The following is a 21,404-nucleotide window of genomic DNA, read 5'->3' as shown; positions in this document are numbered from 1 at the left end:
GTCATGCCGTTTGTTTATCGTGTCGAAAACTTATTCACGAGTAAATTCTCGATCGATTCGAATCACGTAATTAGGATTAAAAAAAAACAATTTTTGGGAAGTTTTTGTTTTTATTGACTAACAACCACCACACACCACCAAACAACAAAGCAGAGACAAATTTTGCTGTTTTTTATTTTATTAATACATATTTTATTGTAACTTACCGTTTCTTCTAAAGATTTTCACTGTAGTTGTTATCGTCTTGTAAGCATAGCAGAACAATATGAATTATACGTACATACATGATAAGTAGACATCGGATTTTGCATATTTGCATATTTTTTTAATATTAAAGATACGAAGATTCTGATTGGACCAAAATTCGTTTGAAAGAAATCTAAATTCAATGGCAGGGTCATATCTCGTATTTATTTTGCATATTTGCATATTTTGCATATGCAAAAAATATGCAAAATATGCAAAAATATGCAAAAAATATGCAGAATATGCAAAAAATATGCAAAATATGCAAACAGATTTTGGCCGAAAATCGTCATAAAAGTCGTAAAATTTTCATTTAAAGTTGGAAAAACCATCAAAAAATACATAACAGTGTTCTAAACTAAGACTGTGACGTGTGTCCGTCTGTCCATCATAAATTGTAATCAAACTCCAGGCCGCAATTATGGACCAATCGTCACGAAATTTGGTATGGAGGTCGGTTTCACATCAGAATAGATCGCTATTTTAATTGGTGATGATCGTAAAATATTTAGCGGGTGAAATGGACCAAAAACATAATTTTTATCCGATTTTGTAGCTGCTCTGTAGGTAGCAATAATAGTCCGATCGCCTCGAAATTTTAAATAAGGTAAGAGTATATGACAAAGAAGAAGTTTGCAATTTGAGATGGCGATCAGATAATATTTAGAGGGTTAAATGGACCACAACTTTTGTGTGAAAATTGTGAAAATTTTTAATAAACAGCTTATATCTTTGTTCCTGAAAGACAAATTCCCCACTCGTGAGTTATATCTGGAAGACGATCTCTTGACCTTTCAATTGATGGCAATTATGTTGATGTACGTGATCAGATAACAGAGTAACAGTCTAATATATCCAGTTTTTTGTTTGCAGTGTAATCAGAAACCCGCTAGAGGTCGCAATTATAGCTCAATAGTCACGAAATTTTGCACGAGGTAAGAGTTTAGGTTGAAGAAAATGCCTATAATTTGGCATGATGATCTGATATTATTTAGCGGATGACATACACCATTACTTTTGCATGAAAAATATACAAATTTTATTTTTGGTTCATATTTTGATTCCTGGAGGGCATATACCGGCAAAGTAGCCTACATATGGAATAATAACTACTGACCTTTCCCCTGATGCAAATTGCAATAATGTGTCTGCTAGATAACGCACCTACTGCCGGATATATAATGTGTTTTGTGCAGAGAACCACAATTTCCTCCCATGCTACAAATTGTCTCTTTCATGACAGAGAAATTTTCAGTTCAGTTGTCAAATTGGATTTTTATACAAATATTGCAACATGGGGCCGCCTCTCCACCTATTTTATACCTCAGGATTTAGGGTAAAGGGGGTACAAACAAAATACGACCAAATATGTGTCTCATCGAAATATTGGTTTAGACCCAAGTATATTTGGACGAAATTCGTTTCAGACAATTTGGAGTCTATTCAGCGCTGTCCGTTCATCTGTCTCTCTTAATGTCTAACTGGCTGGTGCGCACGATAACTCTCGAACATATCTACCGATTAGAACCAAATTTTATACAACGTAATATTTTGCCCAAACTTTGTTTAAGTTCGAATGTATTGAATCAAAATTGTTTTCGAAAAATTGTGTGAACGATAACTGCCGAACTGAGTAATCGATTTTCACCAAACTTTCCATATATTATTATTCCTTCCAGATATAGATCGGATAAGACTATATCGGTCCTTAGGGTACCTCCCACACAAAATTCGGAAAAGGGAAATTTAAGAGTCCTCTCGAATTGTTTTGAATTTTCTTCAGCAGATTGTACTTGCGCCGCAAATCCGCAAGATAACTCTCAAGGGGTTTTTCTGACTGGTCGAAATATTGCACATCGTATTATTTCATCCAGTCATGTGTCAGGTCAGAATATGGACTATATCGGTCCGTCTTTCGAGGATCTCCCACACAAAATTTGGGAAAAGTGCAGTTTGAGGACCCGTATCAGCTCAATTTGATCATTATTTTATTTTATTTTATTTTTTTTTTTTGAAGAAGAATGTTCTTTTTACTGTCCCTATTCTGGTCCATTTCCCGGGGTAAGTCATACTTCCTGAGATTATAGTCCAGAAGTTCCAAAATCCCCTGCCGGCTCCAACTAAAATTACAAATCTGAAAAAATAATTCTCAAACTTTTCCAAAACTCAGAAGTTAGCTTACTAAAATTGATTTGGTATAGCCCCATACCTACAGATTCCACGTATTTTGAAGCAAACTCGTGTTACATCTTCTATCTTCTTTACTGTATAATTGAACATGAATAATTTTGGGATTTATAAATTTGTTTGCAGGCATGTTTTTGAATTTCTATTCATTGTTATTTATTTCTACCGGTATAAAATATATTTTTGATATCACAATATATTATTTTCGAATATTTTTAAAAATGTAAAGTTTATATATTTTTCCAGCGTGCAAGGCGGTTGCACATTGCTAATTCCTGCAGGTTGTGGTGTAGGGTATCACATGGTCGGCCCCGTCCGACTATAGCCTTTGCTTACTTGTTTATTATTAAACTATGTAAAAATATAAAATTTGATAAAATATCAAACGTTTTATGTAAAATTCAATATTTTCGTTTTTGGTTTTAACTCAAAGGACCAACTGGATCTCGGATTTTTAGCCGGGAGCCGCCTAAACCTTTTAGTATTGTTAGATTTTAAGATTGCCTAGTCACGTTTTTCGGGACATTGGCTTTATTATCTCGAATTCTGTAATAACTAGTTAGTATTAGATTTATTATATATACTTATATTTTGTTGTTCAGCAAGAAATGTTAAGAACAGAATGGCCTTTAATTTAATGCTTAATATGGACAAAAAGCTTTAACCATACCAGAGAAATGGGTCGCGAAATCGCTAAATAGCAAAAAATCGAGATTTTCATAATGTCGAGGCCCCGGTGGCACATGTTAACATATTCCAATTGTGCTCAAACTTTGACAGTCTGATCAAACTAAAAACTTTATGCGGTTGCCGCCTTAAAAAATCCGACATCGATTTGTTCCCTTTGAACAATAACCAGCCCAACGCTACAAATTATAACAAAGAAAATATTATATTTTACATAGAACGTTTGATATTTTATCAAATTTTATATTTTTGCATAGTTTAATAATAAAAAATTGTATTACAATACCATACTTTTATACCCAACACCACACTGTCGTAAGAGGTCTCGATAACACAATAATCTGCTAAAAAATCAACGTTAAACGGCCAACTATCTTAATTTAGAACATTTTGAAGATTTTTCTAACATTAATTGACAATTTTACGACTTTTATTACGATTTTCGGCCAAAAACTGTTTGCATATTTTGCATATTTTTTGCATATTCTGCATATTTTTTTGCATATTTTGCATATTTTTTGCATACTTTTTGCATATATTTTGCATATTTTTTGCATATTTTTTGCATGTTTTTGATATGACCCCAAATATCGAAAAATTGACCCTTAAAACGCCTAGATCCAAAATTTGAGTCCAATCGGATGAGAAATATAAAACATGCAAAAATCCGATGTCTAATGATAAGCCTATCAGCGGTAGGTTGAGATATTAGATGTTGCCTTTATATTAAAGAAATTTCAAATGTGTAGTGGCGAAGTATATGACTATACAAACTTTGTTTTTGCGACACCAAACGTACTGTAGTTGTTTGATTTGTCGGTTTGTCAGTTAACTAACAAAAATTGTTGCGACAGCGGCAATTGTTGTATGTTTGTGGTTTGTTGATAAAGTCTCAATGTTAAGGTGAGACGATGGTGGGGGTTGTGTGGGTTGTGTTGTGGTTTGTTGATACATTGTCAATGTGATGGTGAGACGATGAGACCGATGAAAATGTAGGGAATAACAGCCCAGCAAACCAATCGTAACGAAATCGGAACAATGCACGTGCACACAGCTCTTTATTATAAACCAGCATTCCGCAGCTGCGAGAGCCCTGTTGTTACTCTCTTTGACCAAAATCCTCTCCACCCATAAAAAAATATGTTCTAACACAGCGTCAGGCAAGAGAGCGCACACGTGCTCTCAGTAAACGGTTCTCCCTCCACACACACAATTCAACTAATTGGAAAAGCATGCACTCACACAATTACACCCCCAAAGTATGCAATAGAAAAAGATGCTGCCTATTGCTGTTCTAAAATAAAAAATATGTTGGTATCCAAACATATTAAATTGACATATGTTACAAACATATGTATATTTGTTTGGACACAAACAAATTATGTTTAGATCCAAACATATATTTGTTTGCAATCAGTCCCAAACAAATATTTGTTTGGATCCAAAAATATTTCTAACATGCGTGTAGTTGCTTCAACAAAAATCAAAGTGATAAGAGGACAGGTCTTAAAGTGAACTTATCCGAAATTTTGTGGGAGGTACCCAAAGGAGTGCACAAATATAGTCCATATTAGAATCTCATCTATATTTGGTAGTTAAGATAGAATGTGTAAGGTATGGACCAAATCGGTAAATCCCTTCAAGAATTAACGTGCGCATAATTTTTCCGAACATTTTTGAACTTTTGTGGGGGTGGTACTTGAAGGAGTAGACCGATATGACTTATCTTCGAACTTAAACTATGATTGAACGGATCAATTGGGGAGTTATCTTGCGCTCCAACCACTGCACACGGTGTCAAAGGTGTTTTTTGCACCTTTCAGGCTATTTTCTCAGGAACTATGGATGACAGCGAGTTCAAGTTACAACGAAAATCAAAGCGATTCGAGAGCAGGTCCTAAACTGAACATTTTCGAAATTTTGTGTCGGAGGTACCCATAGGAGTGGACCGATTGAGTCCATATTAGAACCTTATCTAAGTCTAGTAAAAATGTCACATGTGCAAAGTATGGACCAAATCGGTTACTCCCTTCAAGATTTATCGTGCGCACAAATTTTCCCAACATTTTCAATCTTTTGTGGGGAGGTACCGGAAGGAGTGGACCGATATAATTCATCTTCGAACTTAAACTAAGTTCGGACAAAATGTTACGAAAACCATATTTTGGGCCGAATCGGTTGATCCGCCAGCCAGACAGACAGACGGACGGACATGGCTAAATCAACTCCAAATTGTCTGAAATGGATTTCGTCAAAACATACTGGGGTCTAAGACCATTATTTCAATGAAGCACATTTTGCCCGTATGAAAGTGTTTATACCCTCGTTAGCATAAATGCTGAGGGTATAAAAAATTGAAAAATGGGAGGTATTGTCGTTATTTGACAACCTACGCCAACCCACTTTACATCATTGTAAAAATGAAATTTTCTACTTCTTTCATAGTCAGGCTTTGCTTTTGCAAGCTCCCCAACCAAAGCTGCGATGTTCGTCATATAATTAAAATCGCAAAAATGAAAGGTTGGGTCTCATTAGCGACTATTGTGATTAATTCGTTGTTTGACCACATACGACAACCTACTTTACATCGTTAGAAAGGTGATATTTTCTTCGATCATTGATATTCGCTTTGGAAAAAACGTTGTCGTTTTGTCCAAATAAGTTTTCTGCCCATTCCTACCCCTGAATATTATGTGGCCATCACCAAAATCAGTAGTTCTCTTTCCCTCCGAGACCCCCCATTAACCCCCAAAATATCGTAATGATCCCATAAAAATTGCGACCTGTAGAGTGATTGACAAAAAAAAAAATGGAAAAAATAAGATGTATTACCGACTATTGCGATATCTGCGTTATTTGGCCACCAATCTTTGTATCTGAAAAGTCCCCTTCCAAAGCTGTAATATTCGTCGTTATAATTAGAATAAAACAAATGGACTTTTGCGATATGATCGTTGTTTGACCACCTGCGACAACCTACTTTACATCGTTAGAAAAGTGATATTTGCTTTGGAAAAAACTTTGTCTTTTGCTCCAAATAAGTTTTTTGCCCATTGCTATCCCTAAATATTATCCGACCATCACCATAATATAGACTTCTTCCTCTCCGGGACCCCCATCAACACCCAAAATTTGGTGACGATCCGATCAAAATTGCGACCTGTAGTGTGATTAGAAGGTTAGATGGACAGACGGATGGACGGAGGGAGGGACGGACAGATCGACTCAGCTCATCGAGACATTCATTTTGGTATTTATAAGTATGGGACTACGACAACGTTGCCGGCAGTTTTTGATCGAAAATCGTCGAAAAAATCGTGAAATCGCCAAAAAAAATGTACAAAATCGTCAACATGTTCCAAAGATAAGTTTGGTTACCATTCATTGCGATTTTTACGCTGACAGTTATATCAATGAGACTGACAACACAACAGACAACAGGGCTCTCCAGTGAAAAAATTCATCACGCCACACAGTGTCACGACCGTGGCAAAAATGGTCACAATCAAGTACTTCAGAATAAAAATTTATTTATGAGAATTTACTCGTATAGTAAACATTTCAATTTGAAGGAATTTGAATTATAGTAGTGATTTGTAGAGTAGTTTTGTCCATGTGAAGGTTCAAATACGATAATTGTTGGAAATATGCATTTTTGTTCTTATTTTACTAAAATTAATAACTTTTATTGTGCTCCACTATTTTCACATTTAACGTAATTTGACTTTCTAAAATAAATTTTATAGTTGCTTTGGATGTAATAAACATGGATTTAATTTAGTTTGGAAGTAAAATGTGATCATGTGGTGTTTACACCTACCCAATAGTACATCGATTTTGTGCACCAAATGTTTAAATTAGTGGAGTGGAAAAAAATTGTATAAAAGTGTATATCGATATTATTTGCTGTGTGAGTTGCAAAAAGTGATTACTTCAAATGTATAAAGTTTCCAGCTGCAGAGGTTTGTAGACGAACATGTTATTTCTCATTTTCAGTGACCACCTCACTCACTTAACAAAGCGTTTTGCGGTGTTGGCTATAGCTCGAAAACGAATGGACCGATCATGATATATTTTTGTGGGCTTATTAAGTACGAAATATTGTTGCTTTTGAAAAGAGACACTTTTAAAAATAACAATTAAAAAAATGGTGAAAGTCAAAGTTCGATTTTTTACAAAAAACGGACCGTTTTTGACCATTAATCGGCCAAAAATGTTTTCAAAGGGAAATCCTCATATCTAAAGACAATTGTTTGATGTATTCATTAAGCTCATAAAAAATATGAAGACTGAACACCAAATTTCAGTCATTTCGGGTTGATATTGAGGCCACACCCTTCATAATACCGAAAATGGCGAGGTACGGTTCTACGGGGGCTATATGAAGGTGTGGAACTATACCGACAAATTTCATATGGAACTGTTAATACCCCAATAAAGACCAAATACCAAATTGGAGCCATTTCGGTGGAATATTGAGGCCACAACCTTCAAAATACCGAATATAGGGAGGTATATAAAGTCTTGGACCTATACCGACAAATTTTTAGATGAAAGTTTTATAACCCCAACGAAGTCTTAATGCCAAATTTCAGCAATTTCGGTGTAATAATGAGGCTAAAAGCTTCAAAATACCGCAAATCGGGAGGTACTGTTCTATGGGGGCTATATTAAAACGTGGACCTACACCCACAATTCTCTGTTGGAATGCTGAATACCTCTGCCGAAGACTAACCACCAAATTTCAGTCATTTAGGTTGGTCATTGTGACTAAAACTTTCAAAATACCGAAAATCGGGAGATACGGTTCTATGGGGGCTATATCAAAACGTGGACCGACCATCCCAGTTTTTTGTCCTGGAGATTATAAGTCAATAATAAGGACGTGTACCAAATTTGAAACACCTACGATAACTCTTTCTATTTTTGGCCACAGTTAATATGAACTCGCGATATAGTGCGCCATAACTCAAAAGTTCGACTCACGGCGGATTTGCCCTTTGGGGATCTGTATATACTCGTCAAGGGCTTTCACCCCCAAAAGGAATTTTCCACCTCCCCAAAATTTCGGTTCACAGTGTTATTTAAGAACGTAACGAAAAACAAGTAAGAACGGCGTTAAGTTCGGCCGGGCCGAACTTGTTATACCCTCCACCACAAGTTGTATTGAAGCAAAATGGAATAATTAGTTTCCTTTCGTGTATGAAGAAGACTTAATACTAAATTTCAGCAATTTCGGTAAAACAATGTGAGGCATTTTGGTGGAATATTGAAGACACAACCTTCAAAATACGAAAAATCGGGAGGTACTTTTCCATGGGGCTATATGAAGGTGTGGACCTATACCGACAATTTTAAAGGGGAAGTTTGAGTACCCCTAACGAAGTACCCCTAACGAAGTCTAAATACCAAATTTCAGCCATTTCGGTGGAGTATTGAGGCCACAATGTTCAAAATACCGAAAATCGAGAGGTACCGTTCTATGGGGGCTATATGAAGGCATAACCGATACTGACAAAGTTCTGGGGGACAGTTTTATACCACCAACGTAGACTAAGCACCAATTTTCAGCCATTTCTTTGTGATAATGAAGCAAAAACCTTCAAAGTACCGAAAATCGGGAGGTACCGTTCTATGGGGGCTATATGAAGGTGTGGACCGATACCGACAAAATTCTGGGGGAAAGTTTTATAACCCTAAAGAAGACTACGTACCAAATTTCAGCCATTTTGGTAGGATAATGAAGCTAAAACCTTCAAAATACCGAAAATCGGGAGGTACCGTTATATGGGGGCTATATGAAGGTGTGGACCGATACCGACAAAATTCTGGGGGAAAGTTTTGTACCCTTAAAGAAGACTACGTACCAAATTTCAGCCATTTTGGTAGGATAATGAAGCTAAAACCTTAAAAATACCGAAAATCGGGAGGTACCATTCTATGGGGGCTATATGAAGGTGTGGACCGATACCGACAAAACTCTGGGGGAAAGTTTAATACCCCTAAAGAAGACAACGTACCAAATTTCAGCCATTTTGGTAGGATAATGAAGGTAAAACCTTAAAAATACCGAAAATCGGGAGGTACCGTTCTATGGAGGCTATATCAAAACGTGGACCGATATATCCCATTTTCAATACCAACCATCCTGCAAGTAATAAAAACTTCTGTACCAAATTTTGACTCTCTATCTTTAAAATTGCGAGCTGTATCTTGATTTCAACAGACAGACAGACGGACGGACAGACGGACATGGTCAAATCGACATAGAATTTTATGCTGATCAATAATAGAATACATACTTGCATACGATCGGTGCCTGAACTTTTTTAACAGTGGGGGAACAGTGACAACGTATTTCTTCATATTTTTATATGTGGTGGTATTTTTAATAATTGCAAACAAAAATTTGAAAAATTATAATCCTAATATACACTTTATACGATGAAAATGTGCGACATAGTTGTTTTACCCCCATTATTACAAGTCTTCTTTTGTTATATTTTGGATTTACCGAACAGATTTAGAGCGTTCCGCTCAACTTAAAGTTAAAAGTGATGAATGTAAAAATTATATTTTTAATGCCCCTAAATTGGTTTATTTTGCGTTTTCAAATCCATCAGATAGTAAAAGAACACATATAATAATGGCCCTTAGACTTCAAAAAATTGTTTCTCGTAATACTTCATCTAGAAATCGGTACACTCTTTTAGGTATCTCGCATCTATCGTATCATTTTGAAGTTTGTTCTTGGGGCACCTATTACAATAATACAACGGAAAAAATGCCGCTTATGTGCAGCTTAAGGGCTGTACGAGAACCGTTTTGAAATTTTTAGCGAAGGTACTTGTGGTCCTGACATACTTTTTGGCATAATTGTCTAAAAGCTTTAAAAGAGCCTATGGTTACCAAGAAGAATGAGTGCTGAAAGACTTTACTGACATTCGTCCAAAATTGATTTGGATTTGTCCAATCTTCACTCATATGTTGCAATTAATAAATAGTTACAATGAACTTACCGAAGATAATATCGACGCCTCCAAACAATAGTATGCTAAGTCGACTTAGCATGTTTTCAAGTTCTTTACATTTTTATATTTAACGTCCTTTAATTTAATTTTGTAAAATTTTGGTAATAATCGGACAATCCGAACAGAAGTTATAAACAAATATTTACTTAGCATAGTACTAAAGGTCAAAGAAATTTCCAAACTTTTAGAGCTTGTCCTGCAAAACTCACTGTTCAGAATTAGCAAACTATTATTTGGAGGTGTCGAACGTCCTTTAACTTAAATTCTGTCAAATTTTGGTAATCATCGGTCAATCCGAACAGCAGTTATAAATAAATATTGACTTAGTATAGTACTGAAGTTCAAAAAAATGTCCACACTTTGAGAGCCTCTCCTGCAAAACTCACTTTCTAGACTTAGCATACTATTATTTGGAGGTGTCGATAAAGTATGTTGAAGATCCGTAAAAGAGCGTAGAAATTACAATAATCTGCATGGTAAAAAGTAATTACAAATGACAATATATTCATATTATGAAATATGTAGTGGGTGGGGCGCCAACGCCTTGATAGGGGTGTGGTGTGTTAATGTGGGAAATTTGCCAGGTTTAGTTTAAATTGTTTATTCCATAGGCAGACCACACTATAATGTGAAGTTAAAATCGAATATCATGCTAAGCGTATTTTATTTTAAAAATCTTATGATTTTTGTATTTATTGTAGAAATACTTTAGAATTATCTAGATATATTATTTTAGAAATAGTGTTATTTTTGTACCTAGATTCAAGGTACCTACTTCAATTAACTGCAAGAATCTTTTTTTTGTAAAATTTAAAATCATTTTTGATTATTCAATGGATGACATGTTCCTTTTTAGAACAATGTTGATATTTAAGAAAGAAGTATTTTAAATTACTTTTTTAGAGTTCGTTGGTTAATGTCCCATATCGCTGGCGAAATTTTACATGAGTGGGAGACTTTACCACTTTTTAGATTGTTTTTAGAAATTCTCAAAAATAATATTTTAAAAACAAAATTATAACCATTTATATATAAACTAATTGTCAAATTGTCAAGATATGCTAATATTTTTAACAAACATAATATTTGAAAAAAAAACCTTTAATGATGTCGACATGAGAACAATTTGAACAGAAACGTGGCTAAGGTGTCCCATGTTACCATAAATAAATGGGACGAATACATCTAGTACTAAAAGTAATTTTTATATTTGTAATAATTGAATTCAGAAGTAATATTCATAGAAAACATAAAATCTTCTAAACACAATGAACTCATTTTAAACAATTGAATTTTTTAACACCCTGTTATTTTTCACATGATGGTCTACTATATTCACAATTCATTTTGTTTTTCATTTTCCAGGCACTACATCAGACAGCACGTACCATCAATCAAACACCATCTGCAGTAACGGCAAATGCCTCCTCTGGCAGTAGTGGTGGTGGTGCTACAGCAAAGGATGCCGATGCATCGTCGTTGATGTCATTGAATTTTGTTATGCAGTTCCTATTTCATGAATTGAAAAATTCAAATCGCGTGCGAAAGTGGTTTTATCGTAAACTTTCACTAGAGTTGGATGAGCTGATAGCAAAAACAACAACTGGGAAATTATTCGACAAATTAACGGTACGTACATGTGCTCCTCACTTAGCAGGTTGCAAACAACAGAAGCAAGAACAACGATACGAGCAGAAAAGTGTATGATTGTAGTCCAAATAAATATGACCTATGGGAAATTATCAGGTTTGGAAGGTTACTGCATGCAAAACTGGTATCAAAGTAAATGTCATATTTAGGATTATTTATTGTTGTGTGAAAAGTTTCAAAGTAGGGAGAAAATATATTTATCGTGGGACTAGCATGTAAATGTTGTTTAAAAATTCGCGTTTATCGGATATAGCCCTTAAAATATTGTTTGCACAATCCACGATTATAGCCCTGATGGTGTTAGAAAAAATATTTTTTTAAATCCACATTCAAAGCCCTGATGGTATTTGAAAAATATTCTTTAAAAATCCACGTTTATAGCCCTGATGGCCTTTGAAAAAATATTCTTAAAAATTCACGCTTCTAACCCTGATGGTCTTTGAAAAATATTCTTCAAAAATCCAAGTTTATAGCCCTGATGGTCCTTGAAAAAATTATTCTTTAAAAATTCACTTTTATAGTCCTGATGGCCTTTGAAAAAATATTTTTAAAAACTCACGCTTATAGCCCTGATGGTTTTTAAAAAAATATTCTTTAAAAATCCGTATTATCGCCCTAATAACCCCTAAAAAATATTGTTTAAAAATCCAATGTTTATTGACCTGTTAGCCCTTAAAAAATATTGTTTTGAAGATCTAGGATTATAGCCCTGATAGATTTTGAAAAAATATTCTTGATGGTTTTTTCAAAGACCATCAGGGCTAGGTTTTTGAAAAAAATATTCTTTAAAAATCCTCGTTTCTAACCCTGATGGTCTTTGAGAAATATTCTTTAAAAATCCAAGTTTATAGCCCTGATGGTCCATGAAAAAAATATTCTTTAAAAATTCACGTTTATAGTCCTGATGGTCGTTGAAAAATATTCTTAAACATTCACGTTTATAGACCTGATGGTTTTTGAAAAAATATCCTTTAAAAATCCGTATTATCGCCCTGATAACCCCTAAAAAATATTGTTTAAAAATCCATGTTTATTGACCTGATAGCCCTTAAAAAATATTGTTTTGAAGATCTACGATTATAGCCCTGATAGTTTTTGAAAAAATATTCTTGATGGTTTTTCAAAGACCATCAGCGCTAGGTTTTTGAAGAAAATATTGTTTAAAATTCCACGTTTCTAACCCTCATGGTCTTTGAAAAAAATTCTTCAAGAATCCAAGTTTATAGCCCTGATGGTCCTTGAAAAAATTATTTTTTAAAAATTCAATTCAAAAATATTCTTTAAAAATCCGTATTATCAACCTGATGACCCTTAAAAAATATTGTTTAAAAAATCCATGTTCATTGACCTGACAGGCCTTAAAATTGTTGTTTAGAAGACCTGGGATTATAGCCCCGACAGTTTTTGAAAAAAATACCCTTTAAAAATCCTTGAAAAATATTCTTTAAAAATCTATGTTTATAGCCCGAATGGTCTTTAAAAAATATCCTTTAAAAATCCTCGTGTATCGCCCTGATGTTCTTTGAAAAATATTCTTTAAACATCCACGTTTACAGCCCGAATGGTCTTTGAAAATATATTCTTTAAAAATCCACGTTTACAGCCCGAATGCTCTTTGAAAAAATATTCTTTAAAAATCCAAGTTTACAGCCCGAATGGTCTTTGAAAAAATATTCTTTAAAAATCCAAGTTTACAGCCCGAATGGTCTTTGAAAAAATATTATTTAAAAATCCAAGTTTACAGCACGAATGGTCTTTGAAAAAATATTCTTTAAAAATCCAAGTTTAAAGCCCGAATGGTCTTTGAAAAAATATTCTTTAAAAATCCAAGTTTTCAGCCTGAATGGTCTTTGAAAATATATTCTTTAAAAATCCACGTTTACAGCCCGAATGGTCTTTGAAAAAATATTCTTTAAAAATCCACGTTTACAGCCAAAATGGTCTTTGAAAAAATATTCTTTAAAAATCCACGTTTACAGCCCGAATGGTCTTTGAAAAAATATCCTTTAAAAATCCACGTTTACAGCCCGAATGGGCTTTGAAAAACTAGTCTTTAAAAATCCACGTATACAGCCCGACCCAGCAAAAATACTCATTACAAATTGGCCTACTTTCTCATTATTTTAACACGGGCATGTCATAGGGAGTAAGTACTTATTTTTTTGAACTTAAAAGTAAATAAAAAAAGTACTTAAATAAGTAGTTACGACTTGAAGTAACCAGGGAGTAACTACTTATTTATCTACTTTTTAGTGGCCAAAAAATAAGTACTTACTCCCTATGACATGCCCGTGTTAAAATAATGAGAAAGTAGGCCAATTTGTAATGAGTATTTTTGCTGGGGAATGGTCTTTGAAAAAATATTCTTTAAAAATCTACGTTTACAGCCTGAATGGTCTTTGAAAAAATATTCTTTAAAAATCTACGTTTACAGCCTGAATGGTCTTTGAAAAATATTCTTTAAAAATCCACGTTTACAGCCCGAATGGTCTTTGAAAAAATATTCTTTAAAAACCCACGTTTTCAGTCCGAATGGTCTTTGAAAGAATATTCTTTAAAAATCCACGTTTACAGCCCGAATGGTCTTTGAAAAAATATTCTTTAAAAATCCACGTTTACAGCCTGAATGGTCTTTTAAAAAATATTCTTTAAAATGGTCTTTAAAAAATATCCTTTAAAAATCCTCGTGTATCGCCCTGATGTTCTTTGAAAAATATTCTTTAAACATCCACGTTTACAGCCCGAATGGTCTTTGAAAATATATTCTTTAAAAATCCACGTTTACAGCCCGAATGCTCTTTGAAAAAATATTCTTTAAAAATCCAAGTTTACAGCCCGAATGGTCTTTGAAAAAATATTCTTTAAAAATCCAAGTTTACAGCCCGAATGGTCTTTGAAAAAATATTATTTAAAAATCCAAGTTTACAGCACGAATGGTCTTTGAAAAAATATTCTTTAAAAATCCAAGTTTAAAGCCCGAATGGTCTTTGAAAAAATATTCTTTAAAAATCCAAGTTTTCAGCCTGAATGGTCTTTGAAAATATATTCTTTAAAAATCCACGTTTACAGCCCGAATGGTCTTTGAAAAAATATTCTTTAAAAATCCACGTTTACAGCCCAAATGGTCTTTGAAAAAATATTCTTTAAAAATCCACGTTTACAGCCCGAATGGTCTTTGAAAAAATATCCTTTAAAAATTCACGTTTACAGCCCGAATGGGCTTTGAAAAACTATTCTTTAAAAATCCACGTATACAGCCCGACCCAGCAAAAATACTCATTACAAATTGGCCTACTTTCTCATTATTTTAACACGGGCATGTCATAGGGAGTAAGTACTTATTTTTTTGAACTTAAAAGTAAATAAAAAAAGTACTTAAATAAGTAGTTACGACTTGAAGTAACCAGGGAGTAACTACTTATATATCTACTTTTTAGTGGCCAAAAAATAAGTACTTACTCCCTATGACATGCCCGTGTTAAAATAATGAGAAAGTAGGCCAATTTGTAATGAGTATTTTTGCTGGGGAATGGTCTTTGAAAAAATATTCTTTAAAAATCTACGTTTACAGCCTGAATGGTCTTTGAAAAAATATTCTTTAAAAATCTACGTTTAGAGCCTGAATGGTCTTTGAAAAATATTCTTTAAAAATCCACGTTTACAGCCCGAATGGTCTTTGAAAAAATATTCTTTAAAAATCCACGGTTACAGCCCGAATGGTCTTTGAAAAAATATTCTTTAAAAATCCAAGTTTACAGCCCGAATGGTCTTTGAAAAAATATTCTTTAAAAATCCACGTTTACAGCCCAAATGGTCTTTGAAAAAATATTCTTTAAAAATCCACGTTTACAGCCCGAATGGTCTTTGAAAAAATATCCTTTAAAAATTCACGTTTACAGCCCGAATGGGCTTTGAAAAACTATTCTTTAAAAATCCACGTATACAGCCCGACCCAGCAAAAATACTCATTACAAATTGGCCTACTTTCTCATTATTTTAACACGGGCATGTCATAGGGAGTAAGTACTTATTTTTTTGAACTTAAAAGTAAATAAAAAAAGTACTTAAATAAGTAGTTACGACTTGAAGTAACCAGGGAGTAACTACTTATATATCTACTTTTTAGTGGCCAAAAAATAAGTACTTACTCCCTATGACATGCCCGTGTTAAAATAATGAGAAAGTAGGCCAATTTGTAATGAGTATTTTTGCTGGGTCGGGCTGTATACGTGGATTTTTAAAGAATAGTTTTTCAAAGCCCATTCGGGCTGTAAACGTGAATTTTTAAAGGATATTTTTTCAAAGACCATTCGGGCTGTAAACGTGGATTTTTAAAGAATATTTTTTCAAAGACCATTTGGGCTGTAAACGTGGATTTTTAAAGAATATTTTTTCAAAGACCATTCGGGCTGTAAACTTGGATTTTTAAAGAATATTTTTTCAAAGACCATTCGGGCTGTAACCGTGGATTTTTAAAGAATATTTTTTCAAAGACCATTCGGGCTGTAAACGTGGATTTTTAAAGAATATTTTTCAAAGACCATTCAGGCTCTAAACGTAGATTTTTAAAGAATATTTTTTCAAAGACCATTCAGGCTGTAAACGTAGATTTTTAAAGAATATTTTTTCAAAGACCATTCCCCAGCAAAAATACTCATTACAAATTGGCCTACTTTCTCATTATTTTAACACGGGCATGTCATAGGGAGTAAGTACTTATTTTTTGGCCACTAAAAAGTAGATATATAAGTAGTTACTCCCTGGTTACTTCAAGTCGTAACTACTTATTTAAGTACTTTTTTTATTTACTTTTAAGTTCAAAAAAATAAGTACTTACTCCCTATGACATGCCCGTGTTAAAATAATGAGAAAGTAGGCCAATTTGTAATGAGTATTTTTGCTGGGTCGGGCTGTATACGTGGATTTTTAAAGAATAGTTTTTCAAAGCCCATTCGGGCTGTAAACGTGAATTTTTAAAGGATATTTTTTCAAAGACCATTCGGGCTGTAAACGTGGATTTTTAAAGAATATTTTTTCAAAGACCATTCAGGCTGAAAACTTGGATTTTTAAAGAATATTTTTTCAAAGACCATTTGGGCTGTAAACGTGGATTTTTAAAGAATAGTTTTTCAAAGCCCATTCGGGCTGTAAACGTGGATTTTTAAAGAATATTTTTTCAAAGACCATTCGGGCTGTAAACGTGGATTTTTAAAGAATATATTTTCAAAGACCATTCAGGCTGAAAACTTGGATTTTTAAAGAATATTTTTTCAAAGACCATTCGGGCTTTAAACTTGGATTTTTAAAGAATATTTTTTCAAAGACCATTCGTGCTGTAAACTTGGATTTTTAAATAATATTTTTTCAAAGACCATTCGGGCTGTAAACTTGGATTTTTAAAGAATATTTTTTCAAAGACCATTCGGGCTGTAAACTTGGATTTTTAAAGAATATTTTTTCAAAGAGCATTCGGGCTGTAAACGTGGATTTTTAAAGAATATATTTTCAAAGACCATTCGGGCTGTAAACGTGGATGTTTAAAGAATATTTTTCAAAGAACATCAGGGCGATACACGAGGATTTTTAAAGGATATTTTTTAAAGACCATTTTAAAGAATATTTTTTAAAAGACCATTCAGGCTGTAAACGTGGATTTTTAAAGAATATTTTTTCAAAGACCATTCGGGCTGTAAACGTGGATTTTTAAAGAATATTCTTTCAAAGACCATTCGGACTGAAAACGTGGGTTTTTAAAGAATATTTTTTCAAAGACCATTCGGGCTGTAAACGTGGATTTTTAAAGAATATTTTTCAAAGACCATTCAGGCTGTAAACGTAGATTTTTAAAGAATATTTTTTCAAAGACCATTCAGGCTGTAAACGTAGATTTTTAAAGAATATTTTTTCAAAGACCATTCCCCAGCAAAAATACTCATTACAAATTGGCCTACTTTCTCATTATTTTAACACGGGCATGTCATAGGGAGTAAGTACTTATTTTTTGGCCACTAAAAAGTAGATAAATAAGTAGTTACTCCCTGGTTACTTCAAGTCGTAACTACTTATTTAAGTACTTTTTTTATTTACTTTTAAGTTCAAAAAAATAAGTACTTACTCCCTATGACATGCCCGTGTTAAAATAATGAGAAAGTAGGCCAATTTGTAATGAGTATTTTTGCTGGGTCGGGCTGTATACGTGGATTTTTAAAGACTAGTTTTTCAAAGCCCATTCGGGCTGTAAACGTGGATTTTTAAAGGATATTTTTTCAAAGACCATTCGGGCTGTAAACGTGGATTTTTAAAGAATATTTTTTCAAAGACCATTTTGGCTGTAAACGTGGATTTTTAAAGAATATTTTTTCAAAGACCATTCGGGCTGTAAACGTGGATTTTTAAAGAATATATTTTCAAAGACCATTCAGGCTGAAAACTTGGATTTTTAAAGAATATTTTTTCAAAGACCATTCGGGCTTTAAACTTGGATTTTTAAAGAATATTTTTTCAAAGACCATTCGTGCTGTAAACTTGGATTTTTAAATAATATTTTTTCAAAGACCATTCGGGCTGTAAACTTGGATTTTTAAAGAATATTTTTTCAAAGACCATTCGGGCTGTAAACTTGGATTTTTAAAGAATATTTTTTCAAAGAGCATTCGGGCTGTAAACGTGGATTTTTAAAGAATATATTTTCAAAGACCATTCGGGCTGTAAACGTGGATGTTTAAAGAATATTTTTCAAAGAACATCAGGGCGATACACGAGGATTTTTAAAGGATATTTTTTAAAGACCATTCGGGCTATAAACATAGATTTTTAAAGAATATTTTTCAAGGATTTTTAAAGGGTATTTTTTTCAAAAACTGTCGGGGCTATAATCCCAGGTCTTCTAAACAACAATTTTAAGGCCTGTCAGGTCAATGAACATGGATTTTTTAAACAATATTTTTTAAGGGTCATCAGGTTGATAATACGGATTTTTAAAGAATATTTTTGAATTGAATTTTTAAAAAATAATTTTTTCAAGGTCCATCAGGGCTATAAACTTGGATTCTTGAAGAATTTTTTTCAAAGACCATGAGGGTTAGAAACGTGGAATTTTAAACAATATTTTCTTCAAAAACCTAGCGCTGATGGTCTTTGAAAAACCATCAAGAATATTTTTTCAAAAACTATCAGGGCTATAATCGTAGATCTTCAAAACAATATTTTTTAAGGGCTATCAGGTCAATAAACATGGATTTTTAAACAATATTTTTTAGGGGTTATCAGGGCGATAATACGGATTTTTAAAGGATATTTTTTCAAAAACCATCAGGTCTATAAACGTGAATGTTTAAGAATATTTTTCAACGACCATCAGGACTATAAACGTGAATTTTTAAAGAATATTTTTTTCATGGACCATCAGGGCTATAAACTTGGATTTTTAAAGAATATTTCTCAAAGACCATCAGGGTTAGAAACGAGGATTTTTAAAGAATATTTTTTTCAAAAACCTAGCCCTGATGGTCTTTGAAAAAACCATCAAGAATATTTTTTCAAAATCTATCAGGGCTATAATCCTAGATCTTCAAAACAATATTTTTTAAGGGCTAACAGGTCAATAAACATTGGATTTTTAAACAATATTTTTTAGGGGTTATTAGGGCGATAATACGGATTTTTAAAGAATATTTTTTTAAAAACCATCAGGGCTATAAGCGTGAGTTTTTAAAAATATTTTTTCAAAGGCCATCAGGACTATAAAAGTGAATTTTTAAAGAATAATTTTTTCAAGGACCATCAGGGCTATAAACTTGGATTTTTGAAGAATATTTTTCAAAGACCATCAGGGTTAGAAGCGTGAATTTTTAAGAATATTTTTTCAAAGGCCATCAGGGCTATAAACGTGGATTTTTAAAGAATATTTTTCAAATACCATCAGGGCTTTGAATGTGGATTTAAAAAAATATTTTTTCTAACACCATCAGGGCTATAATCGTGGATTGTGCAAACAATATTTTAAGGGCTATATCCGATAAACGCGAATTTTTAAACAACATTTACATGCTAGTCCCACGATAAATAAAAAAAGTACTTAAATAAGTAGTTACGACTTGAAGTAACCAGGGAGTAACTACTTATATATCTACTTTTTAGTGGCCAAAAAATAAGTACTTACTCCCTATGACATGCCCGTGTTAAAATAATGAGAAAGTAGGCCAATTTGTAATGAGTATTTTTGCTGGGGAATGGTCTTTGAAAAAATATTCTTTAAAAATCTACGTTTACAGCCTGAATGGTCTTTGAAAAAATATTCTTTAAAAATCTACGTTTAGAGCCTGAATGGTCTTTGAAAAATATTCTTTAAAAATCCACGTTTACAGCCCGAATGGTCTTTGAAAAAATATTCTTTAAAAATCCACGGTTACAGCCCGAATGGTCTTTGAAAAAATATTCTTTAAAAATCCAAGTTTACAGCCCGAATGGTCTTTGAAAAAATATTCTTTAAAAATCCAAGTTTACAGCCCGAATGGTCTTTGAAAAAATATTCTTTAAAAATCCACGTTTACAGCCCGAATGGTCTTTGAAAAAATATCCTTTAAAAATCCACGTTTACAGCCCGAATGGGCTTTGAAAAACTATTCTTTAAAAATCCACGTTTACAGCTCGAATGGTCTTTGAAAAACTATTCTTTAAAAATCCACGTTTACAGCTCGAATGGTCTTTGAAAAACTATTCTTTAAAAATCCACGTTTACAGCCCGAATGGTCTTTGAAAAAATATTCTTTAAAAATCCACGTTTACAGCCCGAATGGTCTTTGAAAAAATATTCTTTAAAAATCCACGTTTACAGCCCGAATGGTCTTTGAAAGAATATTCTTTAAAAATCCACGTTTACAGCCCGAATGGTCTTTGAAAAAATATTCTTTAAAAATCCACGTTTACAGCCTGAATGGTCTTTTAAAAAATATTCTTTAAAAATCCACGTTTACAGCCCGAATGGTCTTTGAAAAAATATTCTTTAAAAATCCACGATTACAGCCCGAATGGTCTTTGAAAAAATATTCTTTAAAAATCCACGTTTAAAGCCCGAATGGTCTTTGAAAAAATATTCTTTAAAAATCCACGTTTACAGCCTGAATGGTCTTTGAAAAAATATTCTTTAAAAATCCACGTTTGCAGCCTGAATGGTCTTTGAAAAAATATTCTTTAAAAATCCACGTTAACAGCCCGAATGGGCTTTGGAAAAATATCCTTTAAAAATCCACGCTTACAGCCCGAATGGTCTTTGAAAAAATATTCTTTAAAAATCCACGTTTACAGCCCGAATGGTCTTTGAAAAAATATCCTTTAAAAATCCACGTTAACAGCCCGAATGGGCTTTGAAAAAATATTCTTTAAAAATTCACGTATACAGCCCGAATGGGCTTTGAAAAAATATTCTTTAAAAATCCACGTTTACAGCCCGAATGGTCTTTGAAAATATATTCTTTAAAAATCCACGTTTACAGCCCGAATGGTCTTTGAAAAAATATTCTTTAAAAATCAACGTAAACAGCCCGAATGGGCTTTGAAAATATATTCTTTAAAAATCCACGTTTACAGCCCGAATGGTCTTTG

At 33.2% G+C, this 21,404-nt stretch overlaps 1 protein-coding gene across 1 annotated transcript in view; it reads left to right on the top strand.

The window, feature by feature from the left end:
- Window positions 1-21,404, top strand: part of LOC141396597 (PDZ domain-containing protein 8-like) — a 65,615-nt gene that overhangs the window by 5,609 nt on the left and 38,602 nt on the right. The window contains exon 2 of the mRNA XM_073972172.1: window positions 11,517-11,780. Coding sequence (XP_073828273.1) covers window positions 11,517-11,780 — 264 coding nt within the window. The remainder of the gene's footprint in view (window positions 1-11,516; window positions 11,781-21,404) is intronic.

This window comes from Musca autumnalis, unplaced genomic scaffold (genome assembly GCF_047663935.1).
Source record: "Musca autumnalis isolate F117 unplaced genomic scaffold, ASM4766393v1 scaffold_3, whole genome shotgun sequence".
Classification (NCBI taxonomy): Eukaryota; Metazoa; Arthropoda; class Insecta; order Diptera; family Muscidae; genus Musca; species Musca autumnalis.
Note: the sequence above shows the minus strand (reverse complement) of the source record. Positions and strands in the feature narration are given on the sequence as shown.